Consider the following 19,414-nt stretch of genomic DNA (forward strand, 5'->3'; position numbering starts at 1 on the left):
ATCTCTTGGTGTAAGGGAAATTTATTTTGGATACAAACGAAAGTAAATACTTATTACTTATTACTTACTTTGTGTTGTATATAATTAGTGTGAAACAGTCTGACCCAACACTCCCCCGGATTTTGTCCCACTCTCCATACCAGGTTCTTTCTGTCGTATCCAAGATGGCGGCTGGTATGGCCGGTGTACGTCGCTTGCCTCTTGTTGTTATTTTGGGTTCTACTGGGACAGGAAAATCCAAACTAGCCATCGAAATAGGTAAAAGACTTGGCGGAGAAATCATCAGCGCTGATTCTATGCAAGTTTACAAGGGTCTGGACATCATAACGAATAAGGTAACTGCGGAGGAACAGTCGCAGTGCCCTCACCACATGATCGATTTTGTGTCACCGCTGAAGGAATTCTCTGTGGTAGATTTCCGAAATATGGCTTTACCTTTGATCGAAGACATTAAAAGTAGGGGTAAAATTCCGATAGTTGTTGGTGGCACAAACTATTATATAGAATCCGTGTTGTGGGATATACTGATAGATGAAGATAGAAACGACAATTCCTCAAGCGGTGAAGAACTTGTTGAACCGGAGGGCCAGGGTCCTTCAAAGAAAATAAGAAAAAGAAAGCTTCTTGAAAGCACAGGCGTTTTAGGTTCTGCTACAAAATATAATGAAGCAGTAGTATCTCCAGGAGAGGCATCCAAAGGATCAAGGCGTTCCGAGGAAAGACCTGAACTTCAGTTTTGTAATGATGCCGGAGTAAGAGGAGAAGATGAGCACAGTTGTAAGACAAGCCTTTATGATAAGCTTAGGGAGGTTGATCCGGCCATGGCAGACAGGATACACCCAAGTGATTCTCGGAAAGTTGCACGTAGTCTACAGATCTTTGAACAACATGGAAAACCACACAGCACAATCATACAAGAACAACAACAAAGACCTGGAGGTAATGCATATGGTGGACCTCAGAGATATAAGGATATCTGTGTGTTTTGGCTGCAATGCCAAAGAGACATCCTGAATGAGAGGTTAGATAAAAGAGTCAGTGAAATGCTGAATAGAGGCTTGATTAAAGAACTGTTGAATTTTCACAGAGAATATAATTATGTGTTAGCAGGAAAAAATTCTGAAGCCAAATACACTGAGGGCATATTTCAGTCTATTGGATTTAAGGAATTTCATAATTTTCTCATCAAACAGCAAGACAAAGATTTTGATGAAAGCAATGCATCAGTCGAGGACAAATCACTTCTTAAAACAGGTCTTGAGAACATGAAGACAGTCACACGAAGATATGCCAAAAAGCAAATGATGTGGGTACGAAATCGCTTCTTGGGGAGACCAGTTAGTTCTGCACCCGATGTATATGGTCTAGATGCAACAAATCTTGCAGATTGGAACAATAGTGTCCTTCAAAATGCACTAGACATCTTAGATAGATTAATGAAAGATGAAAGACCAGTAATTGAACCACTCCCAAGGGTGATCATTCAAGAAGATCGACATGCAAGACATGTGTGTGAGATTTGTGAAAATCGTGTCATTTTGGGTGAAGAGAACTGGAAGAAACACTTGCAATCTAAATCACATAAATGGCATATGAAAAGGAAAGATAGGGACAAACAGCTCAATGCTATCAAAGATCTATAATTAACTGAACAATGAATAAAAATTGAAAAACTATTTTTAAAATTGAGGACATAATATCCCTAAGTAATACAAAGCTTGTTAAATATCAGACAAGGGTGTTGATTAATTTGTTCTGTGCTGGGAATCATTTCTCTTACCCTTTTGTGTGATTGACAAACATGAAGGAAATCTGTCATCTTGGTCTGATAGAAAAATGATCCCCTATTCATTAGCCATTAAAAGAGAAGTCTGGCTGTATCACTGTGTAATTCCTCTTCCCTTTCTCAGAAATGTAGTAGGGATGTTTGTAACTAACTAGCAATTGCTCAACATAGACTGATGGATTTCAGTGCAAAATTCTTATTAACATTTAACATACATGTACAGCATGTGGTCAGCTGGGTTTTTTTGTTACTGACACAGGAACACAAGTTCACTGTACTTGCATGGTGGTATGCTGTTGTTTCAGTTTTCTAGAACAATTTGGCAAGCATTAATGCTTGAGGTTATGGATGATTTTAATCTTTTAATCCTATAACTCCCAGAAGTGATCAGCATGTAACTTCTCCCTACAACATCCATACAATAATTAGCAAACAGGTGATAAGAAACCTTAAACTTATCAGGTAGCAGTTATCACCTTGATCAAGCACCAAATTCTGGTAACTAACTTACAAAGAAGTGTGTTGCAGCCAGAGGGGAGAATTAACAATACAATCTTGGAAGTTATAAGGTTAAAGGAATCCTTTCTAAGTTTTTGATTTACTGTACACTCAACAACTGGCATTGTGTTTTGGTTTATATTTTAACTTACCATTGAAAAGTTACGGGAATTATGGCATCTCTGACACAATATAGAAGCATAAAAAATTATTTCAAGAATAGTTCTGTTGTATTGTGGGAACATTGGACCTCAAATAATGCAAAAACTGCAAGAATTTGTGCACCCTCATTAGTTTTAGTCAGCAAAGGATTGCACACATGGGGTGGTAAATGGATTCTGGAAATCTTGTCAAACAATTTTTTTCCAATTTCTGTCCTTTGTCTAGATCATTTCCTGAAAAAGTACCAAAATTCCAGGTTCCATTGGCTACCGGTAGTTTCATTGTTTCCCTTACTTGAGCCTTCACTTGTTTTGGCCAGTGACCTTACAAAAGAAATACCGGAAAATTCAAAATGGCGGCAGCAGCCCGAGGGAAGTTTGTGTGGTTAGAAACGCTTCGTAGTGCAAGGAAAACTAGCCTTGTTCAAGATGGTAAGTCGCGAGTTTTACCCAGAGCTAAGCATTTTAATGAATTATTTGTTTTGGAAGACTGGTTCAAGGCTAAAAACAGACAACGAAGAAATTTCAGAACCAATCAGGTTCGACATACGTAAACAACCGTATCTAAGGCACTTGTAATAGTCAAAGGTTCGATTATTTGCAAGAACTTGTGCTGTTTCGTGTCCTTGAAAATTATTTGTAAACTTCTTGAGATATGCACAGTATTAAAGTATTCAAACATTCCTTATTTTCGACAAAAGCTGAACTTCTTCCGTAAATAACAAATCATGAACATACGACTGACTGTCCAAATGTGTAGTCTAAGGGTTTTAGATAGGAATCAATTTTAAAAGGTTATATGGTTCAGTTGTAAATAATATACCCTTCAATGTATGGACGTGACATTATTGCTGTAGGCCATGGCAAGAGAGCTTGTTTTATGAATTAATCCCAAAGTTATTAATTGTCTACAGTATTCATTTTCATCTTTCTCTAGGTCGACAAAAAGTTCATTATACTTTTCCTGATGGAACAGAGATGGTAGAGGAATATGAGGTATCTTCTGGAGAACTCTTGGGTGAGTTCAGTTAAAAAACACAATCTTGATACAAAATTTACAAGACAGTCGTATTTCTTTGAGAACACTTTCACTAAATCAATGTTTCAGGAGAAATAAAGGATACTTGCTGAATTTTCTCAGTAAAGATTAACATTAACCCATTTTCTCCTAGTGAGGAAATGGAAAAAGAAATCTACACTTGGTAGAGAAGGGAAATGGGATTATGAGATAGGTGAAGACCTCAGGCCTGTCAATTTGGATATGGAAAATATCAGTGAAAGTAGAGGAAATGTAAGTATGGTGTCAGCCTCTAGGTATTAACAATTTTATTCACTGGTTCAATTCACAAGTTCTAGTCTAGTTCTCACAAGCAGCAATCTGTTAACCCTTTCACTCCCAAGATCTAATTAGTAATTCTCCTTACTATCTGCCATACAATTCTTATGATGTTAGTTCAGAGAATTTGGTATTGGATCAACTAATGATCCCATGATTGATATTTTTCTCTATTCTCATCACCTGCCTGCTTGATATTGTATTGATATTGTAAGGAGAAATTCTGTCTTGGTCTCTTGTGGGACTGAAAGGGTTAATGGTCCTTCATTTAAATGGACACATTTTAGGATAGGTAGACAATTTTTTTGGCTCCTGTGTTGTCTGTGTTGTCTGGTTGAACTGTTTGTGTCAAAAAACAAACAAACAAACAAACAATTCAAGGATAAACCTGTTATTTGCTTTATTTTATTTCTCGAGCAGTACACTACTAACACTTTCTATTACTCAAAAAGTGTTACTGTTGTAGTCGGACTTGATTTCAAACAACCTTGATTTGTATTCCTTCTTGTTTAAATATGGTAATGTACCTGGAAAAGCATTAAGTTTTTAAAAAATAGTTTTAAAATTTTTTTATCATTTTATTGGTGTATTAATAATAATTTTTTGAAGGAGTACAGCATGCTGTTTCATCAATTTTTTCTCCTTAGCCCATGTTTACAAGAAAAGACAATAGTAAAGCCTTTCAGTGGAGAATAAGAAATCTTCCGTATCCATTGGAAGTATACAGTGTGACAGTTGATGATGACAAACACTCCATGATAATAAGGACAAGCAACAAAAAGTACAGTTTGTATGACATTTCAATTTTCATTTGTAACAGAAACACTCATCAGCACAAGCTGAGCTTGCAAGCCAGGGCTTAGAAGGTTATGGAAACTGGGTTAAGCTTTGGCTGAATTAATTTTGGTGCTTAGGTTAGTTTTTTTACTTTTTCAGATACTATAAAAGGTTTCAAATTCCTGACATGGAGAGAGCAAAAGTGGACTTAGAGCAGAGTGCAATATCTATAGCCCATGCCAATAACACACTCATAATCACAGTGAGTTGAACATTTCCTTTCATTGATCAGTTCATCTTGAGTAAACCACAAATTTTTCAAAGTTTTAGCTCTTGTTGAGATGTTTTTGGGAAATAATGGTTATCAGTGACATGTTTTCAAGGTGATTCCTATCTTGAGGGGATGCGTATGGGACTCTCCTCACTGTTAACCCAGTAAAGGGTGTCTGTGTTAGTCACCAGTAGAGAGTTTCTCACTAACAGTGGCCAACATACTCTCTACAGAGGCCAATTTACATTATCAACTCAGTTGATAAAATTAAATTATCATCTAATTCACTCAGCGAAAGAGCACCACAGTTTTTTAACCCTTTAACTCCCATGAGTGACCAAGACAGAATTTATCCTTACAATATCAATACAATATCAAGCAGACAAGTGATGAGAAAAAGAAAAGTATCAATAAGGGGATTACGAAAAATCAAGAAACTTCCCCCATTTCTGCCAAGTTAATGTTCTGTCAATGGCATACCAGTAGTTTTAGTTGAACCTCAAATTGAACAGAGTTGATAATAAGCAACCTAACTTATGTTGTCATTTTGAGTAACGCTTCATCTACGGAATAAACGTTTTGAAATAAGACAGTGAATCTGAAAGCCAAAATGTTATTGAGCCATCTCTGTAAAGCGGTTTGAATGCTTTATTAAAGAGTGTGATGTCTGTGGAATATGAACCTCAGTGTAATTTTTGTGTTCACAGTACAAAAAGCCCCCTTTGATTCTTGAACAAGAAAAGCTTATCCGACAGGAACTAGTCAAAATGAAATCAAGTCGCGACGGAGATGTGGAGTGCACACCAAGCTGACAAAAAGGTCTATATCTGGTTATTGTGTTGTAACTTGCTCTCTTCAATGTAAGAAGAAATCTAAAGGAGCAGCTGGGTGACATCATCAGAGTCGAATCAAGAGTTACAAAACAATGAATTGCGAAAGTTTATGTAGATTCTTTTAACATAATCTGCTCTGTTTGATAGTTAACCTGTAAAGTTGGTGAATGGAAATTTATTGCGTAACAAAAATTTGAGTGCCTGTTCTGCTTTAGACGGATGTCTTAAAGACCCTGCCTGGATTATAGTAGATTCAGAAATACCGTTTATTTACTGAGTGTAAGGTTTAAGACTGTCCTGATGGCTTGACTGGATTGAATTGCGAAAGATTGCCCGTGCTTTTCTGGAGCTTTGATCAACTTTAAAGGACTTGGCTTTCCTGTAAATAGATAATTTGGTTAAATCAACTGATTTGATAAAGTAATTTGGCTACCGTCAATAAAGAGTTTTTAAAGCTGACGTTGCAAGCGTTAGCCCTTCATCAGGCTGAGATCCAGGGGCTAACGCTCGAAACGTCAGTCAGCTTCAGAAACTCTTTACGGTGGCCAATTTACATTATCAGCTCAGTTCATAAAACCAAATTATCTGGTTATACTTTCCCCCCTTACCACACTTTCCATAGAAACTTACCCCCCTCCTTTCCTGTAACTGTTGCGCAATTAAGCAGTGACCTGCTGCAGAGATATGTTGATTATAAAACATTAAAATGAAAGTGATAAGGTGCCTCATACTGATTGAACCAGTGTTACCCGCATTTAAGACAATAGCAGTGAACTTTCTTCAGTGATATTTCCCATGGAATTTCTTTATTTATCCACGCTACTTGATTTTCAGTGTTTAACATCGGTTTAGCGGTGAGGAGTTGTACAATGATACCTGGCTCTGTTGTCCCTCGCCTCGGTTTCATGTAAAACGGCAAAAAATTTAGGAGTTAAGGATGAAAACTGGCAAATTTTAACCATCGGTCGTAAAGAGATTTAACCGTTAAAATGTTGCCTATTTGATGTGTCATTTTGGAATTTTTCTCTTGTGGGCAATGCGAGAAACAGGAAACACTCTATATCCTCTCAACAGCAGTTTGATCTGGAATAACCCTTGTTTCTTAGCTCTAATGGTTAAAGGGAGAGCGCAAATGTATTTTAGAACAATGAAAATGAGTTTTCTCGAGAGATTATACCAACCTAAATGTTAAAGTGATATATTGATCATTGTTCAAATCAAATCGTGGCCTAATGAATGGAAACATTACCAACAATTCGGTATCTTTATGCTTGCGTCTTACGGCTCTCTTCACATCACAGAACAGATTATTTCATGTAAGAGCCGCAAAACTGCTCCAAAAATTAAATGTTAGACGTAAAAACTGACAAATTATAACAGTTTTAGTCGAAGAAAAAGTTTAACGTAAAATGTTTTCCTATCTACGTTTGAGTCATTTTGAAAATGTTAAAATCTTAGACTGTTATGTATCTTGTCTTGCAGCTAATGCGGGAAAACAGAAAATTACTCTACATCCACCTAACAGCACCTCAATCTGGAAAAACCCTGCCTGTTTCTTGACTCTAATGCAAAAAGCGAGCGCGTAGATGTGTTTTAGAAAACTGAAAATTAAACATTAACTTTTCAAAATGATTGTAATTAATTTTCAACATTTCTGTAAACCGTCACAGAAGGAAATTAACTGTTAGGCGTAAAATGGTCAGAATTTTAACCGTTGGCTGAAAAAGCCATCACCCCATTGAGACCCTTTAATGAAAATTCAAACAATGCCACTAATCCAAGTCATATTTCTCATGGGATTTTTCGAATTAAAAGACCGCATCCAAAACTGTCATCTGTGTATCAGTTTCAAACCGAGATCAACGGCGTTCCTTATCTTATTCCCACGACTGCTTGTACTAACAGCTGAATTTATTTAACGTTCAGTTATTAACTCCTGCTCTAACAGGTGTCGCATTATTCTTAAACAAAACCATTCAAAATTCTCATGATAAAATTTCTCAAGGACCTTACGATTTACTTAATCTCACGAATGGTGTCTCCCGCGTGTGTGGGTTGAATAGTTATGACAGAGTTGTAAGCGCCACTGTTTTAGTTTCATTGACTTTGAGGTTGATCGATGCAAATTTTCTTTATCTTGTTACTTATATTAATATGTTGAACTTATTTTAGAGGCAAGGCTTATCTATTTCCATAATGGTTTAGACATAAAGGTGGGGACATTACCTCTATTTTTAGCAATAGTAGCAATATCGGAAAATAGGTCACCCACACTTAATCGATTCTAACCCTTTTCCCAAGTTTCCTTTGGTTATCGGCAAGGACGTTCGTTACTAAAACTGAAGGGAACAAAATTTAATTTACTCAGCTTTAGCAGCTGAGTTTATTGAACACACGTTGCCTATGTACCGGCAGGTAACGTTTATTTTATTTAGAACAACAACCATAGTAATTCATTTTAATCAAAACTTTTATCTTCTCAAGGGCCACCGAATAATTAATATCAACATGTCTTCTCACGTACACATCATTCAAATATCTTTGTTAAAGGTCAACTGAAGTTGAGATAGAAGGTTAAACTTTGGTTGAAAATCACAAATTGATCCTGTTGAAAATTTCAGAAACGTTAAAGAAAAAAACGGAGGACGCGTCGTTCTGGGAAACTATTTTCAACATTTACGGATGGGAAATTATTTTCATCTCAAAATCCCGAAACGCGTGCCGGAAATGACTCAGTTCGACTTACAATTATGTCAGCAAGTATTTTATAAAGTTGAGCGGATTCGTCATTGGCGACGGCAGACGGGCGAAAAGTGGATCAAATTTTATCAATTACAGTATAATCCTTAAATGAGGGAACAACCTGTGTGGTCGAATCTATGCAAAGAATTTTTAATTAAAGTGTAAAGAAAGTTGAAATAAGAGGTCAAGAAGGTTAATGTTTGCCTTTTCCTTTTGCCGTAAACGTACTCCTAAGCTCTTGAATTGAGAAAAGAACGCGACCGGCGCTTTAACTTTCGTTGTTAATATTAGTACAGTAAATTCGTATTGTATTTTCAGTGAAAAGGCAAATTTCTCTCGCAAGTTTAAACATAAATGATCGGATTAGAGGTTTTTGAACCAAACTCTCATGGAGTTTGTAAACAGAATGAGAGAGATGGTATAAGTTTTGAGCTCGATAAAGAAATAGAGAAAAATGTTTTTCGTCTTGTCACGTGCGTGGGACAAATAGAAAATTCTGAGTCCCCATGAGGGATCGAACTTCAGACCTTCGAATTCCGCGCTCCGATGCTTTACCACTGAGCCATGAAGACTCTACGGTGAGCGAAATCCGTTTGACACGCGTCCTGTATACTGCTAGGATCAGCAATGGTGATAGCGCCATGTTTGTAAATAGAATGAGAGAGATGGAGCTGTAAAGTCATGAGAAGAAAGGAAATTATCCGCACCAATTTGAGAAACTCCTGATTGTTAAACAATTCTCCTAGTCATAAGCATGAGAAATGTAAAGGGAGCACCGTGAAGAATATGGATACCAATGCTAGGGTGTAAATTGTTTAGAGTCCCTTCACCTGTTGCCTTGATGATAATAAGTGAAGGAGTTATTTTTGCCGGCGGTCAAAATGTTTGATAGTCAATCAAATTTGCAAAAGGTTTCACAGATTTTTCAAACTAGAGAAGGTTTCAGAATTATCAATTTCAAGTTCAGAAATGGCTGACTGTGTTGAGTAAGAATTTGTCGATCTTAAATCTTTACAAAGAGCGACCATGCTGTTACCTCTGAATATGTAGAATCACTGCCCATATAATTAATAAACTGTACTCAATAATTGGTGGTTTTTAATTTTGCTGGCAGCTCGATCGCATGTGTGTCGTTTGTGGTAACTTGGATTTTTTCAGTTTCATTATGAAGACCAATTTATTTTCAGCTTGAGTCCTCTAAGAGGAAATGGCAAATGCGTAAAGCTGCAATTTTCTCCTTTTCACAGGACCATTTTTGCTGACATAACAAGTTAAGTTTCTTTGAAAAACTGTGCAGACCTTACTAGTATTTATAAACCACGATGGCGAAACAATATTTGCAAAAAAAGGCGTGAATATGCAAAATTCCTGGTTTTCTTTCTTGTACACTTGAATTTGCTGAGTTTTGCACTTTGTTGATATTTTACTAGTATTTCACGGATTCATGTAAAATCATTATTTGTGACAAAATTCCCGTTGGCATTTGGGAAGGTTATCGAGAACTGTGGTTTGCAAATCAGCGATCGTTGCACCATAAGCTAGACGAGTGAAAACTCGCGTCAATGTTGCCATATCCATCTTGAAATATTTAGACATTACTATTTAAGCTCATCACTTGCAATCCAGGAATCTTTTATATCCTCGGAAACCTTGGTTATGTTTCAGACCGCATTCACCACATTCCACCGGCTTTTTTCCAAACTCGGTATTGTTTTACGCTTTTTTTTTTGTTACTTTAGTTCAAATTTAATTTTTTAATATTGAAAATGCGAATTGAAATATCCTTTTTTTTTGGCTTACAATGCGACCTTGAGACTATGCACGTCTTGGCAACAGGGGCGAAAGGATACCGTCAATACGCAAGTTACATGACAGAGACCGACAGAGGCAATGTTTATAAAATCAACATTTGATGATTTTTCAAGCGCTTCATTTTCTTTGGTTCGGTGACTGGAGGGAGGGTTGAGGGCTTCTCACAAATTTTATATCCTTTACTTTTAGTTACATATCTATACAAATAAAGGTGATTTCTTTCACTGAAGCAGAAAGCATACTAACCAAACACTAGCCAAATGTAATAACTTATGTTTGACACCATTAACATACACTAAATGAAAGAGTGAATAACGTGTAACAGGGGAAAAGCAACCGGCTTTAATATACGTCTTCCCAATTAAGTTTATTCTCGGAATTCCAACTGCATTATAAAGTAGTATAAGCTTTTAATTAGTCGGAAACATTGCATCTGTACTTCGCCAGCTTAGCGCACCCAATATTTGGTTTATTTCCAATCTTTGACGTTACTGAATTGTGCAGCAAACAAGTATAAATACCAACTGTATATTTTTGTGAGTTTGCCAAAACGAGATTAAAATTGAAATTGCGAGTTTACCTTTCATGCTCATGATGTTTTTGTGCTGTATTTCCAATGTTCGTCAAGCCTTTCGAACGCAAGTTGCTTTATTAAAAGCAAATATCGATAACAACTGTAAATTTTTGCTGAAGATTTGCCAAGAAAGGAATCGAAAAAAATTAAACTTTCCCATGCAGAAGCTCTGCAATTCAGCCTTCGGTCGGGGTGCTGTATGCATTTATGCAAGTTAGGTGATTTTGAGATGTCACGAAAAGTCTCGAAAGAATTCTACTGCTCGATTTCCCTCCTAGTTTTTGTGGTTGAGCTCGCAGGTTGGGGAATCTTTTAGTCCGATAAACGCTTTGTGCACAATTTTCTTCTCTTCGCGATAAACATTCAGTTAAGAGTTTTAAGTGATTCCATTTTTAAAGATGACCAATTGTACACTTAGAGGAAAAGTTGCCAAGAAACGGTTCACTGTTTGCCTTTTTGTTCTCGAGATAAGATCGAAATCTTCCGTCGTGGCATGGGTTGATGTCACTAATCGCTATGGAAGCACCTGTATTGGGCAAACTTTTGGAACTCAAGGTGTCGTTGCACATGGAGAAGCCTGTGGAAGAACTTTTGGGCACTAAATCGAATCAACCAACTAATTATTGAATATTTTGTAAGCTGTTAACGCACTAGCGCTTTAAATTTACCCACAAGCATTCAATTGTCTGCAAATATAGGCAAGTTCTTCATAATTGCAAAGGGTGATCCTTAAGATTGGATATTGTAATCAGCAAATTCCTGTGCATTTGTGGAAAAGCAAAATGATTTATTCTCAGAGAATTATACACATAAGAGTTTCTTTTTTAGCCGACCACAATTTTTTCTTCTCCAGTTTTGTGATATAAACTGTTTTTTTTTTTGAGTTAATAGCATGCGATGTGTATAAACGTTGTTGAAGTTCAGCCAAATGAAGGCGACCGGTTTAAGCGATACTGGAAATTTTGCATTTCGCATGAAATTTTGTTCAAGATTACTTCAATAACAGTGATGGCCCCATTTATTGTGAGTAAAATAAGTTGAAGAGTAAAGAACCATATCAGCTTATTTTGACTTCTCTGCTGCTTCCCGTTGAATAACGGAAAGCAACAGTTTTCTCCTGTATATTTGTCTCCAAAATAATCTGACTGAAACATAAATGATATAACAGACTTTATTGATTTTACATGCATGCAGCACGCTGTCTTTCATATCTATACAGAATGTTCTAAAACAATGGTTTCGGTGGTTTTTAGCTAAAATATGCGGCCACCTGTTACTTAAACATTCATTACATGTGACATTTGCAGACTATTATTCGGTAGAAATCTCCGGATTCTAATCATTTCTTTTCATAAATGCTCTTAAAATAACAATACTCTATTTTCGCAAAATAAAACGGCGCTTGGATCTTCCTTTCTTTCACTCTTCTTAATAATCTCTAGTACGTTTTTTTTTGAATATCAAAAGTTACTTTTTTAACATATCGTTTTACCTAAATACAGTTTTTTTTTATATTAGTTCTCCTTTTAGAAGTATTATCTTTTATAAATTTTATACCGTTCTTTTTGCTATGAAACGGCTCATTGTTAGCACAGTATTATTCAAGAGACAATCCGCACTCTTGTAAATCGCGTGAAGTATTTTGAGAGTTTTTATTTGGTACTGATGAGAGAACTGATGCATGTTCTACTGAATTCTCCATCCTGCTACGGTGAGTCCACCAACAATAGTCCTTTTAGGATCAGTAAAAGACTTGTTCTCTTTGAGAATCGATGAGATTCTTGAAAGGCATGTTTTCTCTCATTTGGTCGGTCACCGTGTCAGGAGTCGGCCGGTGTTCTGTTGCTCTGGGCGGTGGTGACTGGCGTTGGTCTTCTCTAGATAATAAGCATGGTGAATACGTATATGTGTACGGAGATTACTCGAACTGATGAATTTCCAGTTGCAAATGTTACACTTGTACGGTTTCTCCCCCGTGTGCGTGAGAATGTGTGACTGGAGGTTCCCGGATGTTGTGAAGGCTTTGGAACATTGCTTGCACTTGTAAGGTCGCTCGCCCGTGTGGATTCGAACATGCCTTCGCAGATCGCTGGAGCTCACGAATGCTTTGGGACAGTACTGGCACTTGTGGGGTTTTTCACCTGTGTGCGTGAGGATGTGTCTTTGTAAATTGGTTAGCTGAGCGAAGCCGCGGCAGCAGATATTACACGTGTACGGCTTTTCGCCAGTGTGAATGCGGTTGTGAATCTTCAGGTGCGCTGCAAGCGCAAAGGCCTTAGGGCACTTCTGACATTTGTAAGGCTTCTGGCCAGTGTGGATAAGCACATGGCGTTGGAAATTCCATGAGCGAGTGAACACTTTGCTGCAGTGCTGACATGTGTAGGGTTTCTCGGCTCCTGTCGTGTCGGTGTCCTTCTCCTCTTTAATTGACGTGAAGTCTTCCAAGCGATCGTCTTCGGGAACTTTTTCCCGGCCCCACGCGCTCACCATCTTTTCCGTGTCTTTGGGGAAACCATTCTGACCATTCATTTCCCTGCTCGTATTGATGATATGCGGTTCATTGTTTGACAAAACCAGCGGTTGGACATAGGGAACCCCGAGACGATACAGTTCCGCTTGTGAGGATGTTACAGTCGGTGGGGTGTCGTGCGTGTTATCTGCGGACATAAAAAAATTTAACAATGAAAAGTTGCTTCAATGACACTTCGTTTACTTCAGTAATACACTTTTACACTTAGCTTAGGTTCGGGTTGCACCTCCCTCGAAGGAAACCGCATTATTAACACGCGTGGCGTGAATGAGATTACACAATTTATCGTTTATCATACGCAAAGTTTATCAAATCAGCTTAACAAGCCTATGGTCTAATAAAGTTGTTAAAGAAGCCAAGATTTTCCGGCTAAGCCGAACATTCAATGTAATTTGTATGGAAAAGTTTTCCTTAATAATTGGCCCTTCAACGCCTTTCTTTAGAAAATTGAAATTGAGGTAATTAGATTTGTTCATAATTATTCAGTTTTTACAGGGGTCTTAAATTGAACTTCTGAATCCCACATTAGCAACATTACCCCTAGACTGAAAAACGAAAAATCGTAACTGACTTCTTTATATCGTATGTCTGTCTTATAAAATTTGAAAGAGGATAGTAGCCCATTGCGTTTGTTAGCCCATGTGAACATTTCACTACAGAAAACAGTTCTGTTTGGGTTTTGACTATGAATGTTTAATGGTTTAAAATACCAATTTGAAAAAGTCATCGAATACCGCGAAGCTCTACTTTGGCGCATTTTAACAGTTTTGCTAATCTGAAGGCTCTTAAAACAAACCACAAAAATAGACCCAAGCACGGAATTTTACTAACAAAACTCTGGGCAAAAAATGTATATCCAAACGAGATGGGAAATATTTCTTGTCAGTCGAGAACAAAGCTCGCATGACTTACTCCAAGCTGTTGCGTATTCAAGAGTTATAGTAAAGCCTTAAAATAAAATTTCTACACGAGATTTGAGCTTCAATATAAAGGAATCTATGAAAAGATTTTTGGGTTTTTATGAGCCTGCTAACGACAGAACGAAGAAAATCTCTCCGCTGTTTGTACTCAAAGAATAAATAATTCAACACAAGCAAGAAGCTGTTCTGTAATCGTATAGAGAACAAAACTTTGGACTCTTTTTTCATCACACCATCCTTTTTTCTCAGATTTTGTCCAAAAGACTAAAAGAAAGCTTTCCGACTTCAAGAAGAGTACGACGGGCATCATTATAAAACATTTGGGATTTTTAGCCGCTAATGATTTCGCTTTGATGCTTTTTAAAAGACCCTTCAGGTATTTTGCGGGTAGTAAGGTCGGCTTATGTTCAAAATACTCAACAAAGAGAAAATCTCATCAGAAAATCGTTAACATGGCCGTTCAAAAAATAAGAACTTCAATAGACGTTTTAATAATCCGGCTGTGTCTCCTTTTACGCAAGAAAAGAGCAGTGCTGAGATACAGTATTATTCTCGAGAGGTCAGTCCTGAAATATTTTACTATCGGTCGCCACGCAGTGAAATGCACAATCAAAAAATGATTTATAAAATCTTTACACCCTGACTAATTCTAAGAGTAAAAATATTTTTCCTTGCTTGTAATTTTAAGTCCAATTTCTTATCTTATGACATTGCCTTAAGAAAGAAAATAGAGAAATTCATAAATGCTCACAACTTGAATACTTGAAAATGAATTAAACTCAACTTACCAAAGTAAGTTATATTGCTCTTCTTGAATTCTTTCTTTTTGATTAAAAATGAGCGAGGCATTCTTGATCGATAAGGTTGGTGTGCTTGATGGTGTAAACTCTGCGGATGGATGTTAGTCCGAACTGAAGGCTTCTCTTTGACGTATGATTCAAGATCGAGCGCGCACTATCTTTAGTTTAAATAGACTGAAGAAACTTTGCGCTGGTTGACTTATTATAGGCGCCGAGACAGGTGCGAGAGGATCTACAGCGGTTGTAAACAATTTCCCACTTGCTATGCGGCGCAAAGTTTCGTTCATGGAAACTGAATGCCCCTTGATCATATCACGACAAAAGAATAACAGTCTGTTATTTAAAACAACAAAGTCTTTCCAATGCTACTGGCAGTGTATTAATTTATTAAAGACCTGCCTGGGTCCCATCAAGAATTCAATGCTTTACAGGTTGCGCGAGTAGAAAAATGACCAAACGACTAATCCACGCTGACAATAGGCCCCTGTCGGCCAATCTAAGCTAGAATATCGCATTGCGCATGCATGATAGAATAGTTTGTTTAAATCTTGGAAGGCTTGTTCGCTGCTAGTGGCGCGGGCGATCGACCAATCAGAGCGCAGAACGTCAAATAACTTTCGCATGAGCACAACTGAGCGTGAACAATTCTACCGATTAGAATTCTGGCCGACAGACTGACTAGCAAAAAGCACGGCGAATACTAAGGGATTCTACACATTCGTCTTGGTGTAAGCAACACATTCCTTTTCTCGGGTAGTAACGAGTTATCGTGATTAGGATGTCGTTAACACTTTTGAAAAGACTTTTCGAAAAGCGTACTAACAACTAAAGCGCTGTTCTTTTGTGGTGCGCGTTATAAAATTTTAATTTGAAAATATTTGGAGGTATGTTATTTGTCAGTGAACCATGCCATGTCAATTATTCATACAATAGGTAAACTTCCTTTTGTCCCCGACTTCGGAAAAAAAAAAGCTTTGAAATATTTCATTCGTCCTTACACTTAGTTGGAAACAGAAGTAGTTCCGGCGTTCCAATGAAGCCTCTTATCGACTTGTTAATATGTTTGATTTTCGTAAGCAGGGTCGAAGTTGGTGCGAACGATTTATCAAAACATTTCAAACAAGATAGACACTCTGTTCGCATGAGCTAATTACTTTGGAGAACATGCCTTTGTTTGATTTTGGCCACTGCTAGCGTTGTGCACTTAGCAACGCCACCAGTCGCTCTTGCCTTTGCCACTTGCTCGTTTGGTGAAGGCACGTGCACTGTAGAACAGGTGCGATACGACCCCCGAGCGATGAGAACAAAGCTAAGTTGAAATTCTCGCCGAGACAATAGGAACCTCTAAGTTGAGATTTTTTACTCGAATCTCGCTTAAATCTCAGCAATTAGTGCTTCAAATCTCCGAAATAAAAGAGAAAAAGAAAGCGCTGTGGTTGACGAGACAGTGGTTGCGTATTTTATACTCTTTGGCCCACAATAGGAGATGAACAATGCACACGGTCGGTCGGCGAGTTAAGTTTAAATCAACCTGTTCAGAACTAGCAAAATCGTAATGATGGCTGTCAGTGTATCATTACTCAAAGGAGAGTGCAGAAAGTTTCAAATATTTGCGCTTTATCTTTAGAACTCTAGAAATTAAAAGCTTGGTTTTCTGTTAAAGAAAGAGGGATTTTTTAAATTCTGGTATGGAAATGTTTTATTTTCGAATTTTCCTTTTGAAAATAAAAAATCAGATACTTGATCGCTTCCAAAGGCTAACGTGAGCTCGGCGAATGCGCAGAATTGGGTGAAACCTGTCAGGCAGATTTGCTCACTCTATTTATTCACTGACAGACAACCACAAATAATAACCGCATTGAGTTAATATAAGCCTGTGAGACGACAAGTCGAAGGAGTGACAGTGGACATCGTGTGAGCAAATAAAGCACCTAGAGACAGTTAAACCCGCATTTTAAATACAAGCGCATTTGGAATAAAGACGAACGAATTGCGAAACAGAGGATTACCAGAAGCTTCTTAGGATATATCACACTCAGTCTCTTTTCACGATGATGGAATGCTGCGAGACGAATAGAGACTACAAGTTTTAAAAGACACATGGCTCGGATTTACATGTGCTTAGGAATGTATTTTAGGTTCAAGGTGCGAGTTAATTAACTAAACAAATCCATTTAAGCCATTTACACATAATAATAGATCGTTACGAATTTCCTTTGCAACAGAATGTAACCACGCTCGTGTCAATATTGGTTTTTAACTTCCCACGAAGCGAGCAGAGAGAATCTCGAGGAATATTCCATGTAATGAGGTTCTTATGCTCACGTCAGGTGAACCGCATTCATTTTCAGGCTGCCTTGACGCATATTTAATAATATGGCACTAGTCTTAAGTACAATTAAACTGAGATTTAAATCCCATAAATCCGATAAACTCATACGAAACGAAATACGAGCGATCGATTCTACGAGTGTGAAAATTAACTTGATTCGTTCCGCACCCAGCTGCTGCAGAGTGAAATGTACGAGAGAGAAAGTCTATTTTTAGAGCAAATTTTTCTCTTGAATGATACGACTGATTTAATTCCATTCGTTTCGAATTATACCGGTTGACAAGACATAGCAGGTATACAGAGGAAAGGGTAAAATAGTTATTCAGTATATCTCTTCTGGATTTGTGCCAAATTAAGATACCTTCACAAGCTCATTTCTGATCTGGTGACGGAAGAAATCAAAAAGATGGTTGCAAACAGGAAACCTACTGAGGTCATTTAATTCAATAAGATATTTTTCCGACTGGCTTTAGTTACAGGGCCAATACACGCCAATACTGTGCAATAACCGAGATTTTGATTAAAATTGCCCACGCTTTTCTTTCTTGTTGAAGGACCAGTTTAATTTCTTTGTTGAAACAGATGGCAAAATTCTATCGTTGGCTCGTGTCTTTATCGAACTGGCCCAGTCTCTTGAAATAAAAAACAAAAGACTAAGGGTTGGGGCGTTACTCCTGTGGAATTAGGACCTTTTGTCTTGTCATTCTGTGGTTGAAGCATGGTTTGCCATGGACACTATTGTCTGCGCACTATGGACAGAAAACTTGCTTCTATTACTAAGAGCTACACAACTTATGAGAACTGATTTGATAAATTCTTACTGAAACACCCAACGACATTTTAGTCAGAGCGGCTTAGAAAAAACAAAAATTGGAGTGGACAGCGGGACGGTGAAACACATTATCTGTGCGCATCTTTGCCTTTTTTCTAAAATTAGAAAATTCTTTGAGAACAGAAACACCAGCTAAGTCCGTTGGTATCGAAATAAAAAACGAGGGCTCATTTTTTTACCGCCCGCACGCACTTGAAGTCGGCGTTTGACCACGGTCAGCTTTGCTTAAAAATAAAGATGCGTGGGTTGTATATGTAAGTTAACCCCTTTTAGTGAGTGGGTTTGTTGAATTTGATGTAACTATCGACGCCAGCTTTGTGTACTTCTCTTGATGAGTCTTAGGAAGGAGGATTAAGTTCAGACGCTTTGAATTTCATTTTCTTTTTTTATACATATATAACTTCCTCAATCAAAACATAGGGTTATTCGATGAGAAGTTCAAATTCCTACTGCCTTCGTCCAAATTTGAAAAATTCAAAACTGAAAATGACTTTTTATCGACTGAAAGTTTCTGTTACGATGACTTTTTCAGAGGAAGAAGGAGGAAGAAGGAATTCGTTCGAAGAAGACAGCACAAAATCGATTCATGGTTTCAGTTTTCTGTAATATTTAAATGCCCAATATATTTCTTCAGTTTTCTGTTGGGATAACTGGTGGGAACAAGAGCAGTAGGTAAAAATGGACATCGAAGTTGGACCATGATTCTGCAAAGTGCGGGGTGAAGTACTCAAACGGAATTGAAGTGATGCGATTAGTGAAATGAACAGTGCCAAAGTGGTCCAGTCTCACTTTAAATTGAATACGCGTTTCTAAAATTATTATCCAAGGATTAAAACGTAACCTTCCCACGTATGATTAGACAAACTCTCGCTGAAAAGAAATCGCCGCATAGCTCAGGAAAAATTGTATTTCATAATTTTTTTCGTCCTGAAATAAACTGCAGCGGAATGAATCAGCAACGCTCGATTCACCCTCGTAATCCATCGGATTTTGCGCGAGCCGCATGTCAACAAAGCTGTCGGCTCCTAAGACACTATCACCATCTGGTCAGTAAGTGTATCTATACAAATTGGTCATCAAAGAGCGCATTTGAATCCTATTAAATAGTGCAGCCGATATTTCTTTGGTAATTATACTAAAGAAAATGAACAAAACTTGTCAAAATGTCGCGTGATTCTCTGAGATATACTTAGGCCTATAGGATCTCCAA

At 37.6% G+C, this 19,414-nt stretch overlaps 3 protein-coding genes across 4 annotated transcripts; 2 read left to right on the plus strand and 1 right to left on the minus strand.

The window, feature by feature from the left end:
- Window positions 1-164: 164 nt before the first annotated feature.
- LOC131789308 (tRNA dimethylallyltransferase) lies at window positions 165-2,477 on the plus strand. Its single transcript, XM_059106400.2, has one exon. It carries the CDS (start codon window positions 165-167, stop codon window positions 1,641-1,643), a length of 1,479 nt encoding a protein of 492 aa, XP_058962383.2. The 3' UTR covers window positions 1,644-2,477.
- Window positions 2,478-2,747: 270 nt separating this feature from the next.
- On the plus strand, window positions 2,748-7,425 carry LOC131789309 (protein DPCD). 2 transcript variants are annotated; one of them, XM_059106402.2, is made up of 7 exons: window positions 2,748-2,877; window positions 3,383-3,463; window positions 3,618-3,736; window positions 4,429-4,562; window positions 4,718-4,820; window positions 5,537-5,648; window positions 7,145-7,425. In XM_059106402.2, exons 1-6 carry the CDS (start codon window positions 2,799-2,801, stop codon window positions 5,639-5,641), a joined length of 621 nt encoding a protein of 206 aa, XP_058962385.1. In that variant the 5' UTR covers window positions 2,748-2,798; the 3' UTR covers window positions 5,642-5,648; window positions 7,145-7,425. The 2 variants fall into 2 exon arrangements, with proteins under 2 accessions (XP_058962385.1, XP_058962384.1); XM_059106401.2 differs by lacking the exon at window positions 7,145-7,425 and having other exon boundaries at window positions 5,537-6,822.
- A 4,522-nt stretch (window positions 7,426-11,947) lies between these two features.
- On the minus strand, window positions 11,948-15,347 carry LOC131789302 (zinc finger protein 239). The gene is made up of 2 exons (XM_059106394.2): window positions 15,029-15,347; window positions 11,948-13,447 (listed from the first exon to the last, which is right to left on the minus strand). Exons 1-2 carry the CDS (start codon window positions 15,087-15,089, stop codon window positions 12,603-12,605), a joined length of 906 nt encoding a protein of 301 aa, XP_058962377.2. The 5' UTR covers window positions 15,090-15,347; the 3' UTR covers window positions 11,948-12,602.
- Window positions 15,348-19,414: the final 4,067 nt, after the last annotated feature.

The sequence above is a fragment of the Pocillopora verrucosa genome, chromosome 1 (genome assembly GCF_036669915.1).
Source record: "Pocillopora verrucosa isolate sample1 chromosome 1, ASM3666991v2, whole genome shotgun sequence".
Taxonomy (NCBI): Eukaryota; Metazoa; Cnidaria; class Anthozoa; order Scleractinia; family Pocilloporidae; genus Pocillopora; species Pocillopora verrucosa.